The sequence below is a fragment of the Ciconia boyciana genome, chromosome 34, assembly GCF_034638445.1.
Source record: "Ciconia boyciana chromosome 34, ASM3463844v1, whole genome shotgun sequence".
Classification (NCBI taxonomy): domain Eukaryota; kingdom Metazoa; phylum Chordata; class Aves; order Ciconiiformes; family Ciconiidae; genus Ciconia; species Ciconia boyciana.
This window is the reverse complement of record NC_132967.1, coordinates 458179-471233: the sequence shown is the minus strand read 5'-3', so window position 1 is coordinate 471233 and position 13055 is coordinate 458179. Positions and strand designations below refer to the sequence as shown.

The 13055-nt window shown below is 62.0% G+C and overlaps 3 protein-coding genes across 3 annotated transcripts; 1 reads left to right on the top strand and 2 right to left on the bottom strand.

The window, feature by feature from the left end:
• Positions 1–186: 186 nt before the first annotated feature.
• Positions 187–5014, top strand: PFKFB1 (6-phosphofructo-2-kinase/fructose-2,6-biphosphatase 1). Its single transcript, XM_072849026.1, has 13 exons — positions 187–214; positions 566–691; positions 753–849; positions 945–1011; positions 1101–1175; positions 2324–2380; positions 2476–2597; positions 2713–2920; positions 3812–3958; positions 4045–4368; positions 4485–4545; positions 4693–4757; positions 4910–5014. Exons 1-13 carry the CDS (start codon positions 187–189, stop codon positions 4967–4969), a joined length of 1437 nt encoding a protein of 478 aa, XP_072705127.1. The 3' UTR covers positions 4970–5014.
• A 19-nt stretch (positions 5015–5033) lies between these two features.
• On the bottom strand, positions 5034–8488 carry LOC140645554 (non-structural maintenance of chromosomes element 3 homolog). The gene is given in 13 exon segments (XM_072849028.1): positions 5034–5149; positions 5242–5329; positions 5331–5354; positions 5641–5703; positions 5801–5843; positions 5928–6007; positions 6107–6201; positions 6283–6362; positions 6460–6523; positions 6626–6727; positions 6822–6877; positions 8258–8317; positions 8430–8488. Coding segments are annotated over 11 exon segments (744 nt in total). The 5' UTR covers positions 6864–6877; positions 8258–8317; positions 8430–8488; the 3' UTR covers positions 5034–5086.
• A 198-nt stretch (positions 8489–8686) lies between these two features.
• Positions 8687–12166, bottom strand: GNL3L (G protein nucleolar 3 like). The gene is made up of 13 exons (XM_072849009.1): positions 12074–12166; positions 11960–11997; positions 11745–11846; positions 11538–11654; positions 11361–11432; positions 11155–11290; positions 10955–11058; positions 10712–10856; positions 10537–10624; positions 10256–10433; positions 9175–9321; positions 8886–9016; positions 8687–8813 (listed from the first exon to the last, which is right to left on the bottom strand). Exons 1-12 carry the CDS (start codon positions 12084–12086, stop codon positions 8897–8899), a joined length of 1260 nt encoding a protein of 419 aa, XP_072705110.1. The 5' UTR covers positions 12087–12166; the 3' UTR covers positions 8687–8813; positions 8886–8896.
• Positions 12167–13055: the final 889 nt, after the last annotated feature.

Genomic DNA, 13055 nt, shown 5'->3' with positions numbered 1-13055 from the left:
CAAGGGGGGGGGGCAGGATTGAGTCCCCTAAGGGGACAGGATCGGGCCCCCATGGGGGGGGCACTGCACACCTCCCCCCCCCCCGCGTTGTCCCATCCTCCCTCCCAACCCGGCGACCGGCCAAGGTATAGCATTACCTCCGACCTTCCCGGGGGGCAACGGCAGCACCCACCAGCCCCCCCTAAAATGGAGGAGAAATCACCCAAAATCCCAGGTAAAACAAAAAAACAAAAAAAAAAAGGGGGGGGACACACACACACGGGGAGGGGGGGACACACGACGACACAGAGCGTGGCTGTGGGGACATTGACCGGTGCAGGGGGCAGAGGGCAGAGGCATGGCGGCGGCATCGGGGCAGCTGACGCAGACCCCCTGCAAAAGTGTGGGTCCCCTTCGCTCCCACGGCCCGCGACGGGGATGTAAGTGGGGGGGCTTTATTTTGGGGGGGGGGGGGCACCTGCCCTGGGGGAGGGGCGGGGGATTTCCCCCCCGGGCATTGGTCTGCCCCAAATTGGGGTGCAGGAGCCAATTGGGGGAGGGGGGCTAAACACTGACCCCCCCACAGCCTCGGTACCCCAATTTACCAACTGCCCCACCATGGTGATCATGGTGGGGTTACCGGCCCGCGGCAAGACCTACATCTCCCGTAAACTCACTCGTTATCTCAACTGGATCGGCACCCCGACGCGGGGTGAGTGGTTTTTTTGGGGGTGGGGGAGGGTTTGGGGTACCCCTAACACCCCCCAATGCAGTGTTTAACGTGGGGCAGTACCGGCGTGAAGCCGTGCAGAGCTACAAGAACTACGAGTTTTTCCGCCACGATAACGAGGAGGCCATGCAAATCCGCAGGTTGGGGGGGGCATTTTGGGGGTACTTTTTTTTTTTTTTTTGGGGGGGGCATAGCTGATAGCTCCCCCCCCCAACAAAAAATTTTCCCCCCCCAGGCAGTGCGCCCTGGCCGCCCTTAAGGACGTCCGCACCTACCTAAGCTCCGAGGAGGGGCAAGTGGCGGTAAGACACCCCCCCCCTTCCTTTCACAAAAATCCCCCCTCTCTTTTTTTTTTGGGGGGGGGGTCCAAACTGCCCCCCCAAACCCTCAGGTGTTCGATGCCACCAACACGACGCGGGAACGCCGGGCCCTGATCCTGCAGTTCGCGAAGGAGAACGGCTACAAGGTACCGGTGGCAGAATTTGGGGGAGTCCACAAAGTATTTTTGGGGGGCTTATAGAATTGGGGGGGGGCGGGGGTGTCTACAGCACATTAAAGAGGATGGCAGCACTGTTTTGGGGGTGTTCACAGCATGGGGGCGGTGGAACTGCTTTGGGGGGTCTGCAGCACATTGAGGGGACGGCGGCACTGTTTTGGGGGTGTTCACAGCATTTGGGGTGTTCACAGCATTTGGGGGCACAGTGGCACTGCTTTGGGGTGTTCACAATATGGGGGACGGTGGGACTGCTTTGGGGGGTCTGCAGCACATTGAGGGGACGGCGGCACTGTTTTGGGGGTGTTCACAGCATTTGGGGGGACAGTGGCACTGCTTTGGGGGGTGTTCACAATATGGGGGGACAGTGGCACTGCTTTGGGGTGTTCACAGCATTTGGGGGACAGTGGCACTGCTTTGGGGGTGTTCACAATATGGGGGGGACAGTAGCACTGCTTTGGGGGTGTTCACAGCATTTGGGGGACAGTGGCACTGCTTTGGGGGGGTCTGCAGCACATTGAGGGGACGGCGGCACTGTTTTGGGGGTGTTCACAGCATTTGGGGGGACAGTGGCACTGCTTTGGGGGTGTTCACAATATGGGGGGACAGTGGCACTGCTTTGGGGGTGTTCACAGCATTTGGGGGGACAGTGGCACTGCTTTGGGGGTGTTCACAATATGGGGGACGGTGGGACTGCTTTGGGGGGTCTGCAGCACATTGAGGGGACGGCGGCACTGTTTTGGGGGTGTTCACAGCATTTGGGGGACAGTGGCACTGCTTTGGGGGGTCTGCAGCACATTGAGGGGACGGCGGCACTGTTTTGGGGGTGTTCACAGCATTTGGGGGGACAGTGGCACTGCTTTGGGGGTGTTCACAATATGGGGGGACGGTGGCACTGCTTTGGGGGGGGTCTGCAGCACATTGAGGGGACGGCGGCACTGTTTTGGGGGTGTTCACAGCATTTGGGGGGACAGTGGCACTGCTTTGGGGGAGTTCACAATATGGGGGGACAGCAACACTGCTTTGGGGGTGTTCACAGCATTGGGGCAGAATAGGGACACGGCTTTGGGGGTGCTCACAGCATGGGGGGGGTATCAGTGACCCCCTTTTACCCCCCCCAGGTTCTCTTCATCGAGTCCATTTGCGACGACCCCACCATCATCGAGGAGAACATCAAGGTGAGAACCTGGGGAAGGGGAGGGGGACACGACACACGATGGGGACCCCTACACGTGTGTGTCACCCCAAAAATTGTGCCCCCCCCTCACCCCAGCAAGTGAAGCTGAGCAGCCCCGACTACAAAGGCTGCGCCCAGGAGGAGGTGGTGGCCGACTTCCTCAAGCGCATCGAGTGCTACAAAGCCACCTACGAGCCCCTGGACGAGCAGCTGGACAGGTGCCACCAAACCCGGTGTCGTCCCCACCCCGCCTTGGCTTGGGGACCCCCCTCCCCGAGACTGACGTGGGGGTCGTGTGTGTCCTGTTGTCCCCCCCCCACCCCGTGCCGTAAGCGGGCTGTCCTACATCAAGATCTTCGACGTGGGGTTGCGGTACCTGGCTAACCGGGTGCAGGGCCACATCCAGAGCCGTACCGTCTACTACTTGATGAACATCCACGTCACCCCTCGCGCCATCTACCTCAGCCGCCACGGCGAGAGCCAGCTCAACCTGCGGGGACGCATTGGGGGGGACTCGGGATTGTCCCCTCGGGGGCGGCAGGTGGGGGGATGTACCCGTGGGGAGTGGGGCTGGGGGCACAACCAGGGAGGGGGTGGGCTAAGGGAGCAGGGCTCTGGCCCACGCTGAATGGTGCTGGAGGGGCGGGGCTAGGGGCAGGGGGTGGGGCTAAGGGAGGAGGCCACACCTACCAGAGTCACCCCAGGTGGGGATGGGGTTAGGGGCAGGGGGTGGGGCTAAGGGGAGGCCACACCCACCAGTGACCACCTCATAGAGGGGTGGGGCTATGAGAAAGCCACCCCCACAGGGAGGTGAGGGGGTGTGGCCAAGTGGACAGGCCACACCCACAGGGAGGTGCCTAAGATGGGTGAGTGCAGAGGGATGGGTGGGGATAAGGTCAGCAGGCCACACCCACGGGGAGGTGCCCCAGGCAGGGGTGGAGCCAAGGGAGCAGGCCACACCTACAGGCTCCACCCCCAATAGGAGTGGAGGGGTGGGGCTAAAAGATCAGGCCACACCCCCAGCCACCACCATAAGCAGTGCCACAGCAGCCAGGCCACACCCCCAGCCAAGGGGTGTGGCCAGAGAAAGCCACACCCCCAGCAGACCCCCATGCATGGGTAAGGACATAGAGAAAGGGGTGGAGTTGGGGAGAGCAGGCCACACCCACTTTCAGCTTCACCTTGTACAAGTGGGGCTCAGGCTGTGAGCCACACCCACAAAGGGGTGGGACTGGCAAGCCACACCCGCAAAGGGGCGTGGCTAAGGGGGTAGACCACACCCACAAAAGGGCATGGCTAATGGAACAGGCCACAGCCCCTGGCCCTCCCATTGCACAAGGGGGAAGAGGTATGCCCCACCCTAAGGGCGTGGCTCGGGGGGAATGCCCCGCCCCTGGGGCGTGTCCAGCATTAGCCCCACCCCTTCCCCCAGTACGCCCAGGCCCTGTCCCAGTTCATCCGCAGCCAGAGCATCCGGGAGCTGAAGGTCTGGACCAGCCACATGAAACGCACCATCGAGACGGCCGAAGCCCTGGGGGTCCCCTACGAGCAGTGGAAGGCCCTCAACGAGATCGACGCGGTGAGTCACCCCTTCTTTTATTTGGGGGACACGCACCCCAAAACCCACCCACACCTTCCTCATCATCGTCATCATCATCCCGCAAGGGCGTCTGCGAGGAGATGACCTACGAGGAGATCCAAGAGCGCTACCCCCAAGAATTCGCCCTGCGGGACCAGGATAAATATCGCTACCGTTACCCCAAAGGCGAGGTAAACCTCGATGACAACGGGGAGGGGGGGGTGCGCAGGGTTTTGGGGGATCCCCCCCCCCCAGCGTGTCCCCCCCCCCCGTCCCTCAGTCGTACGAGGACCTGGTGCAGCGGCTGGAGCCCGTCATCATGGAGCTGGAGCGGCAGGAGAACGTCTTGGTCATCTGCCACCAAGCCGTCATGCGCTGCCTGCTGGCTTACTTCCTGGATAAAAGCGCGGGTGAGGTTTGTGTGGGTGTGTCCCGTTCCCCCCCCCCCCCCCAAATTAGGGACATTTTGGGGGGACACCCCCAAACCTATCACCCCACACACCCTCTTTACACACCCCCCCCCCAGATGAGCTGCCCTACCTCAAGTGCCCCTACACACCGTCCTCAAGCTGACCCCGTGGCCTACGGTGAGCAGGGGGTGTCCCCAAAAAACAGATATCCCCCAAAAATAAAACAGTCCCCCCCCTCACGTGTACCCCCAAAATGGGGGCAATCCCCCCAAAGGGGACTGTCCCCCCACATAAGCTGTAGCCGGGTCCCTTCTCCCCGCCCAGGCTGCGACGTGGAGTCCATCTTCCTCAACGTGGAAGCGGTGAACACCCACCGCGAGCGACCTCAGGTAAAGGGGGGACCCCAAAAACACCCCAAAAAGAGTGCAGGTCTCATTACCCCCCCCCAAGAAATTGGAAGGGGAGGAATGTTAGATTTGGGGGAGAAATGTTAGATTTTGGGGAGACACCCCCCCCCAAACCTCAATTCTTTACCCCACAGAACGTCGACATCAGCCGTCCCCCCGCCGAAGCCCTGGTCACCGTCCCCGAGCACTATTGAGGGGGCCCCGGGGGGGGGCCCCCCCAAATTAAACCTTGCCTTAACGAAGCACTGAGTCTGGAAATTGTAGGGCTGCACCCCAAAAGAGCACCTTTATTTGGGGGTGGGAGGGGCGGATTAGGGGGTGGCCTCGGCCTCCTTGTACTGGCTCTTCCAGAACGTGGGGTCCTTCCCTTGGATCTGGGGGGCAAGGGGGAGAAAAAGGGAAGGGGGTGTCAAATTGAGCCCGGGGGCCCCCCCAAACGCAGGGCCGCCCCCCAACACGGCCTCACCTTCGCCACGAAGCGCAGCACGTCCTTCTTGGAGGTCTCCTTGACCGCCCGTGGTCCCCACTGGTACTTGAATTCGGGGGATCCGTCAGGGGATGGGGGTGATCTCCAGGTACCTGTAAGGGGGTGGTGAACCTCCCCCACCCCCAGCGCATTTTGCGGGACCCCGGGGGGGGGGGGGGGGGGAGTTGTCCGGCACTCCCCAACCCCACGACGAACCCCTCAAGTCGCTGGGCGAAGCTGGGGGGGGGGCTGCGGGGGTTTTTCTCTGCGGTGCGGTATAAACAGCCCGGCCGAGGCTGGCGCCGGGGCTGCTCTGTGCACACCGGGAGGGGAACCCCAGGGTCTAAAAGCAGGGGGACGCCCCCCTTACACCCCCAAACCCAGCCCCCTCGGACTCACTTCTGCCGTACAAACTCCTCCGTCACCAGCTTCTTGACGTCGCCGAAGACCTCGTGTCGCTCCCTGAGGGCGGCGGGGTTAACGAGATGCGGCAGCAACGAGCCCCGTGTGTGTCCCCCCCCCCTTTATGCGTCGTTTCCCTCCCGCTTCCATATCCTACCCTGGTTGCACCCGGAGCCGGCGGAGGAATTCCCACACGGCACCTGGAAAAGGGGGTGTCAGCGTGAGGGGGGGGGGGGGCACAAAGGGGAAATGGGGTACAGGGAGAGGGGTTTGGGGGGGCTCACTGTCTTTGGGTGAGTTGCCCTTCATGAAGATGAAGCTGAGGATGATGATGAGGAGCCCCAGCTTGGCCGTCTGGTTGTCCCTGTGGCAGACGGAGAGACGCGTCACCCACGGGGGACACGCGTTCTCGATGGGGTCTGCACCCCCGACCCCCCAAAATCACCCAGGGGTCCACCCTCACCGGTGCAGGGTCTCCCCCTTGGCGCGGGGCAGGTTGCTGATGAGGATGTAGATGTGGTGTTTGGTGTCGATCTCCACCAGCTGCAGCCCAAATACCTGCGAGAGGCGAAGGGTTAATTTAGCAGGGGGTCTCCCCCTTCCTCAAACCCACCCCTCACTCACCCTGCCCCTCCCCACCTGCTGCAGGGTCCTGCCTGCCCGGTTGACAATCTCCGAGTAAACATCTTTGTATTCTCGGATTACTTTCTTCAGGATATCTGTGAGGAAAGGAAACAGAATCTCTGAGGGAACTCCCCAAGGGCAGTAAGGTTTTGGGGGTCGCAAACCTTTGAGAGGGGGCTCCCCTAAACTCACCCGCTCTCTTGATGGGGATCTTTTTCTGATCTTTCACAAGAAGAAACTGAACCAACTCGCTCACCTGTACGAGAAAGAAGGCGGCAAGGCCGAAAACTGAGTAATAATAGAGCAACTAAGATACATCACTACAGGAAAGGGTGGAGAGGGGATCACCTCAACCCACCTTCTGATTCACTTGATCCTGGGAGCGCCTCTCCAAGTTCCTCTGCACCTGGCTGTGCGTCGGCATCTGGCTCAGGTTAAAATCCTTATCTCCATCGTCTCCCTGCGGCGGAAAAGGCCAAGGAAATGCTGCTGCGGAGGGAGACCACACCCCCAGGGGAGAAGAGGAAGGTGGAGCGGGGAAGGCAGTCCCTTACCTGAGAGAAGCCAGACCCTTTGCTGCGCTTCCTCTGGAACATTTTTCACAGCAGCTCTGAAGGGAAGAGAAGCGCCACACGGGCTGAAACTGCGACGAGGCTACCCCCCACACCCCCCCCCCCCCCTCAACTAGGCCACAGACGGCCCACAGGGGCTGTTAAAACGACCCAGCACCGCCGCCGTTACCCGCTTCCCTCACGCCGCGCCTGCGCGCCCGCCCCCCTGCGCATGCGCCCCCAGCGACCCCGCCCACACCAGACAGCCCCGCCTCCTATTGGCCCGAGCACCGCCTTCATCCCACCCACCGCCCCCTCTTCGCACCGCGATTGGGCGAGCCGCCGCGCTGGCTCCTCCCGCCCCTGCACGTGCGGGCCGGCGGCCGCGAGGCTCGCCTCGCGCCCCACTCCCCTCAGGTGGCAAAAAAGGCGGGAAAAGCGCCGCGCGCGCCCCCGCTTTTCTCTCAGGGTGACAAAATGGCGCCCAACGGCCGCGCCGCTTCAACCGTTAAAAACAAGACAAAAGCACCCCCAAACAACCCGAAGTGACCGATTTTACCCCTCCCCTCGCCTAAATAAACGCATTTAAAGCAGCTGTGTTGCCCCCGCCCCTCCTAATGCACCTCCAGAGCCTTTTCCTCAGGTGGAGGAAGAGCCAACAAAATGGCGGCCGAGGCTGAGGGCAGAGCGCTGCCTATGACTCAACCCCCCCCAGCCTGGCCCTGGGATATGGGGGGAACCCTGCAGCCCGCAACCTCAAGGACACCTTCATCACCTACACTGCACAGCTGAGAACACCATGAGGGGTAAGGCGGACAATTTGGGACACGCAGAAGATGATACTGTTTGTTTTGGGGCTGTACAGAGGATTTTGGGGAGCAGTTGGGATCACAGAATGCGGTGGTGGGGGTCCAGCATGGATTTTGGGGTGCTCTGCAGGGTTGGGAAGGAGTTATTTATTGTCAAGGTGTGACATAGGCTGCCATATAGAGAATGGGGAAGGCTAAGAAATGGAAATGGGGTGCCCTAAATAATGGCGGTGCACCCCCCTCTGACTGCCCCCCCCACAGTTGAGCCCCCCCTTAATCCCAATTTTGGGGTTTACCAAGCGCCCCTGGGAGCTAAGTGTTGCGTCTGCTGAACCAGCTGGAAAAATAGGATCCCCCCCAAACTGGGGGGGGGTGTCTCACATCCCCATTCTATCCCTGCCAGCTGGGGAGATGGGGTGAGCCCCCCCAAAACCTCCATGGGGATTTGGGGACCCCTCTCCACCCCCCCCCCCAAGCCTCCACAATCCAACCTCCTGGTCAACAGACCCCCAGGACCACCCCCCCAAATTGCACCTCCCGTTCCACCCATGCTTTTATTTCAAAAAGTGCCTCTTTTTAAAATTTTTGTAACCATTCTTCGCTTAAAAAATAAAGCTCTATTGCAAACACCTCGTGCTCAGAGCTGCATGGCCGTCTCCAGCGCCTCCGAAAGCTTTGTGGCGATTTTCTCTGTGAGGAGGGGGATGATTTCAGTTTGGGGGGGATCAGGAGGATTTCGGGGGGGTCAGGGAGGTTTTGGGGAGGTCAGGGGGATGGGGAAAAAGGGGGTGTCTTTGCTCACCCGCTCTTTTTCGCAGCTTTTTCCTCCGTTTGCTGGCAGCCCGCAGCCCCTGGCCCTGTAGCAGAGGGTGGAGGGCAACCACCTCCTCCAAACGGGGGGCACGGGGTGCGGACCCCTCCCCGCCACCCCCCGTCTTCACCCGGGGCTTCAGCTCCACTGTCACCGCGCCGAGCTGGAGTAGGGGGGGAAATCAAAGATAAACCCATCAGCCCTCCCCCAAAAAAACCCCCACCCCTCAGCAAACCCCCAATTCCTTCTGCACCTCCAGGTCACCGTTGTCATCCTCCATGGCTGTTTCATCCTCCCCACTGGATTTCTCCTCCTCTTCCTCCACCTCGGGGACACACGGGGACAGCCCGATTCCTGTCACCGTCGCTGGTACAGCTGCAGGGGGACCAGGTAAGTTTTGGGGGGGTCACCCCAGGGTACAAAAGGGGGGGATCCCCCACTTCTCACCTGCCAGCGCCTCAGCGTCGCCCCTCTCCAGTGCCTCCAGGTCGAGCGCCGGCCCCAGCGCTGTCAGGATCTGGGCCTCCAGCTGCACCCCCTGTGTTTTGGGGGGGTGGGTGTAGTAGGAGATCTTCCCGCTACAGCAGAAAATGGGGGTCAGGGTGTGGGAGACCCCCCCCCCCCCAAAAAAAAGGGGTCAAGGCGTGGGGAGACCCACCTAAGCCCCTCAAAAATGGGTCAGGGTGTGGGGAGACCCCCCCCCACCCCCCCCAAAAGTGTCCTGTCCCCCACTCACCCACCTGGTCCAGTCGCACAGCAGGGCTACGGCGGCGGCGTGAGGGTCCGGCAGCCCCCCGGGACGGAGCCGGCCCTGTCGCCGGGCCAGGTGGGACAGGAATTGCTGGGGGTCGGCGCAGGGGGGGACCCCGTAAAGCTTGCTCAGCTGTTGGGGGGTGGGGTGGGGGCACACACGGGGTCTTGTCACCCCATCCCGGGCTGTTGTCACCCCACAGCCCCCACCTCTCTCCTTGGCTCCCCGCTTTGGGGCCAAAATAGGGTGGAAATGCCAAGGGGGGGAGGGGGACCTCAAAAACACCCCCTCCCTGTTGCCGTGGCAACGGGGGGTCCCCACATACTCTGGGTCCCCATAGCAACAGGTCTGAATCCCCCCGAGGGGGTTCCCCAACACCCCTAGTTGCTGTGGCAACAGGCCTGAGCCCCCCAACACCCCTAGTCACCATAGCAACAGGCCTAAGGTCCTAAGGGGGGGTCCCCAAACACCCCTAGTTGCCATGGCGACTAGTCTGCGCCCTCTCCAACACCCCTACTCACCATGGCGACAGGCCTGAGGCCCCCAGTCACCATGGCAACAGGGCTGAGCCCCCCCCCCAGCTGCCATGGTAACAGCACTCAGTCCCTAAGGGGGTTCCTCAACACCCCTAGTTACCATGGCGACAAGCCTGAAAACCCCCCAACACCCCTAGTCGCCGTGGCAACAGACATAAGGCCCTAAAGGGGGTTTCCCCAACACTGGTAAGTCATTGTGACAACAGGTCTGTGCCCCCCCCCAACACCCCTAGTTGCCATGGCAACAGGCCTAAGTTCCTAAGGAGGGGTCCTCAAACACTCCTAGTTGCCATAGTAACAGGGCTGAGCTCCGCCCCAACACCCCTATTAGCTATGGTAACAGGTCTAAGGCCCTAAGGGTGTTCCTGAACACCCGTAGTCGCCATGGCAACAAGCCTAAGGCCCTAAGGGGGTTCCCCAAACACCCCTAGTTGCCATGGCGACAGGCCTAAGGCCCTCAGGGAGTTCTCCAACACCCCTAGTCGCCATGGCAACAGGCCTGAGCCCCCAAGGGGGGGTCCCCCACCCACCTGTTCGGGGGGGCAGCGGCGCAGGATGGCGATGGCGGGGCTGAGGGGGTCCCGCAGGCGCTGGGGGGCCAGGGCTCCCCTCAGGGGGGCGGCGGCGGGGGGGGCCCCCGTCGTCATGACAACGCCGGGACAGTCCAACAGCTGGATGTGGCGGTCCAGCTGTACTGCCTGCAGGCACCTAAAAGAGGGTGGGGTCAAGGGGCGGGGCTTCACAAGCCCCTCCCTTCCCACCTGGGAGGGTGGGGTCAGTGCAGGCTCCTCCCCCGGGGGGCGGGGCTCACCTGGTGACACCCGGCACCGCCCCTACCCCGCAGGCCCGGCTCCGTTTCAGGCTGTTGATGAGACTGCTCTTGCCCACGTTGGGGTACCCTGGGGGGAGCGGGGGGGGTGGGGGTGTTTAGCGGTCAGCAGGGGATCCCCAAAACCTGCCCCCACCCCTTGCAGACCCCCGCTCACCCACGACGCCCACGGTGATGGTCGTTTTCACCTCCCCGGAGCGGCTGTAGTTAGCCAGGACGCGGAGTAAACAGTCAGCACCCACGCACGCTCCCCCCGCCAGGACCTCCTCCGGGGCCATCGCCACCGGCAAACGGCTCTGCTTCTGTAGGGGGGGGACAACACGGTTGCTGGGGACAGCAGGGACCCCCCCTCCCCCCAAAATCACCCTCCCCCCCTTTGTTTTTTTTCCAGGGACCCCACCAGGTTGTGGCTCTGCAGCTGCGTGCACGCCTTGAAGGCCACGGTGGGGAACTCGGCTCGCAGGTGCTTCAGCCACGCCGCCACCACGTCCCGCGGCACCAGGTCTGGGGAGAGGGGACAAAAAGAGACAAAAAAGGGGTGTTTCCGTGTCACCTGCAAAAAATGGGGACCCTCACCACCCCCCAAAATCCCTCGCGTACCGATCTTGTTGAGGACAAGCACCAGGCGCTGGCGGTGGCCGGCCTGCCGGACGGCGGCTTCCAGCTGCGGGCTGCGGCAACCTTGGGGGTCGCGGGCATCCAGCACCTCCAGAACCACGTCGGACGCTGCCAGCACCTGCCAAAGAGGGGGTTCAGGGTGGGGGGAGACCCCCAAACCCCCCCCCAAACCCCTCCCAGGCACTCACCTTGCGCAGCTCCCGCCCGTAGTGCCGCAACGAGGCCTCTTCTTGCGCGTCGGGCTGGGTCGCCGCCCCCTCCTACGCGACACCCCGCGTTACGGGGGGGGTACCCCGCTATCTGGGGAGGTGTGTGTCGTGTCGTGTGTGTCCCCCCCCCAAAAATGGGTACCCCCAACATCCCACCTTGCGCTCAAACTCCCGCTGTCGCCGCAGGGCATCGTGCTGCAGCCCAGCCAGGCTCCGTCGCCGTCCCACCTCCGTCTCCCGGGCCTCCTCCTGCCGCTGCCTGGCCTGCGCCGCCTGCGAGGACACAGTGAGGGGGTTCAAAACCTTGGGGGGGGGGCACCCCAAACTCCCCCCTACCCCTTCCCTTTATTTTTTTTTTTTTACCCTTTTCTGCCTGTTTTCGTTCTGCTGCTTGACGTGCGCGGTGAAGCGGCCCAGCTGTGGAATCCCTGGGTCTTTTTTCCCCGCTGCCTTCGTGCGTTTTGCCTACGGGGAAGAGGGGGGGCACACACACGGTCTGAGGGGGGGGGGGCTGGCACCCCAAACCCAGCCGCTACCCCCCACCTCACATCCCCTGGGTTTTTTTTGGGGGGGCTCACCTGGACCCGCTTCCTCCGGGCAGCCTCCACTTGTCGCCCTGCAGAGAAGGGCGGAGTGAAGGGGAGGGGTCCCCAAAACCCCCCCCCGATCCCCCCCAGCCCCCCAGGACTCACGGGAGCGGGTCATGGCTGCGCCCCCGGCAAAGCGCTCACGCCGGTGGTGTCGCTGCGACGTCACTTCCGTCCTTTACTAGTTAAACACCGCCTCTTCCGGCCGCACAGGCGCCACTGCCGCACCCAAGATGGCTGCCACGGCACTCCCACCGCCACACCCAAGATGGCGACTCAAAGGGCGGCAACCACCACGTCCAAGATATCTGATACACGGGGCCACCGCCACACCCAAAATGGCTGGGGACTCCCGTGCCACACACAAGATGGCTGACACAACATGCCACCCGTCCAATATGGCGGACACGCTTTCATACTGCCACACTCAAAATGGCGGACGTTTCACGAGGGTGGTGGTGATGCGTACTTATTGCCACACTCAAGATGGCGGGCGCTACGCTTCATTGCCACACTCAAAATGGCCGCCTCCACTGTACCGGGGCCAGCACCCACCCCGCCCCCAAGATGGCGGCCGCACCCTGCCACCGCCACACCCAAAATGGCGGCTACCATAACACCACCCCTCCCAAAAACGACCGGGACTGCCCTTACCAAGAGTGCACTTTTTTTATTCCTTTTTAACTTTTTTCTCTCAATTTTGGGGTAGGGGGCCAAACCTCCTCTTATATATAATTTGGGGGGGAGGGGGTCCTCCCACCCTACACCATCCCTGTCCCCCCCCCCAAAACCCCAACACGGGGTGTGGGGGGGAGGGGAATACCCCCCAAACAGAGAAAAACAACCAAAAAAAAACCCCCGAAAAAACCAAAACCAACCCTTGAAAAACCGAAAACAACAACAACAAAAAAAAGCCAACGAAACCAAAAAATATATATATATATTTATAGATCCTTTGCCGCCTCTGCCGCGCCCGCCCCGCGGTGGGGGAGGGGAGGTGGTGGGGTGGTTTTTTTTGTTGTGGTTTTTTTTTTTTTTTTGGGGGGGGGGGGAAGGGGAGGGTCTGGGGGTGCCCCCCCCCCCGCTA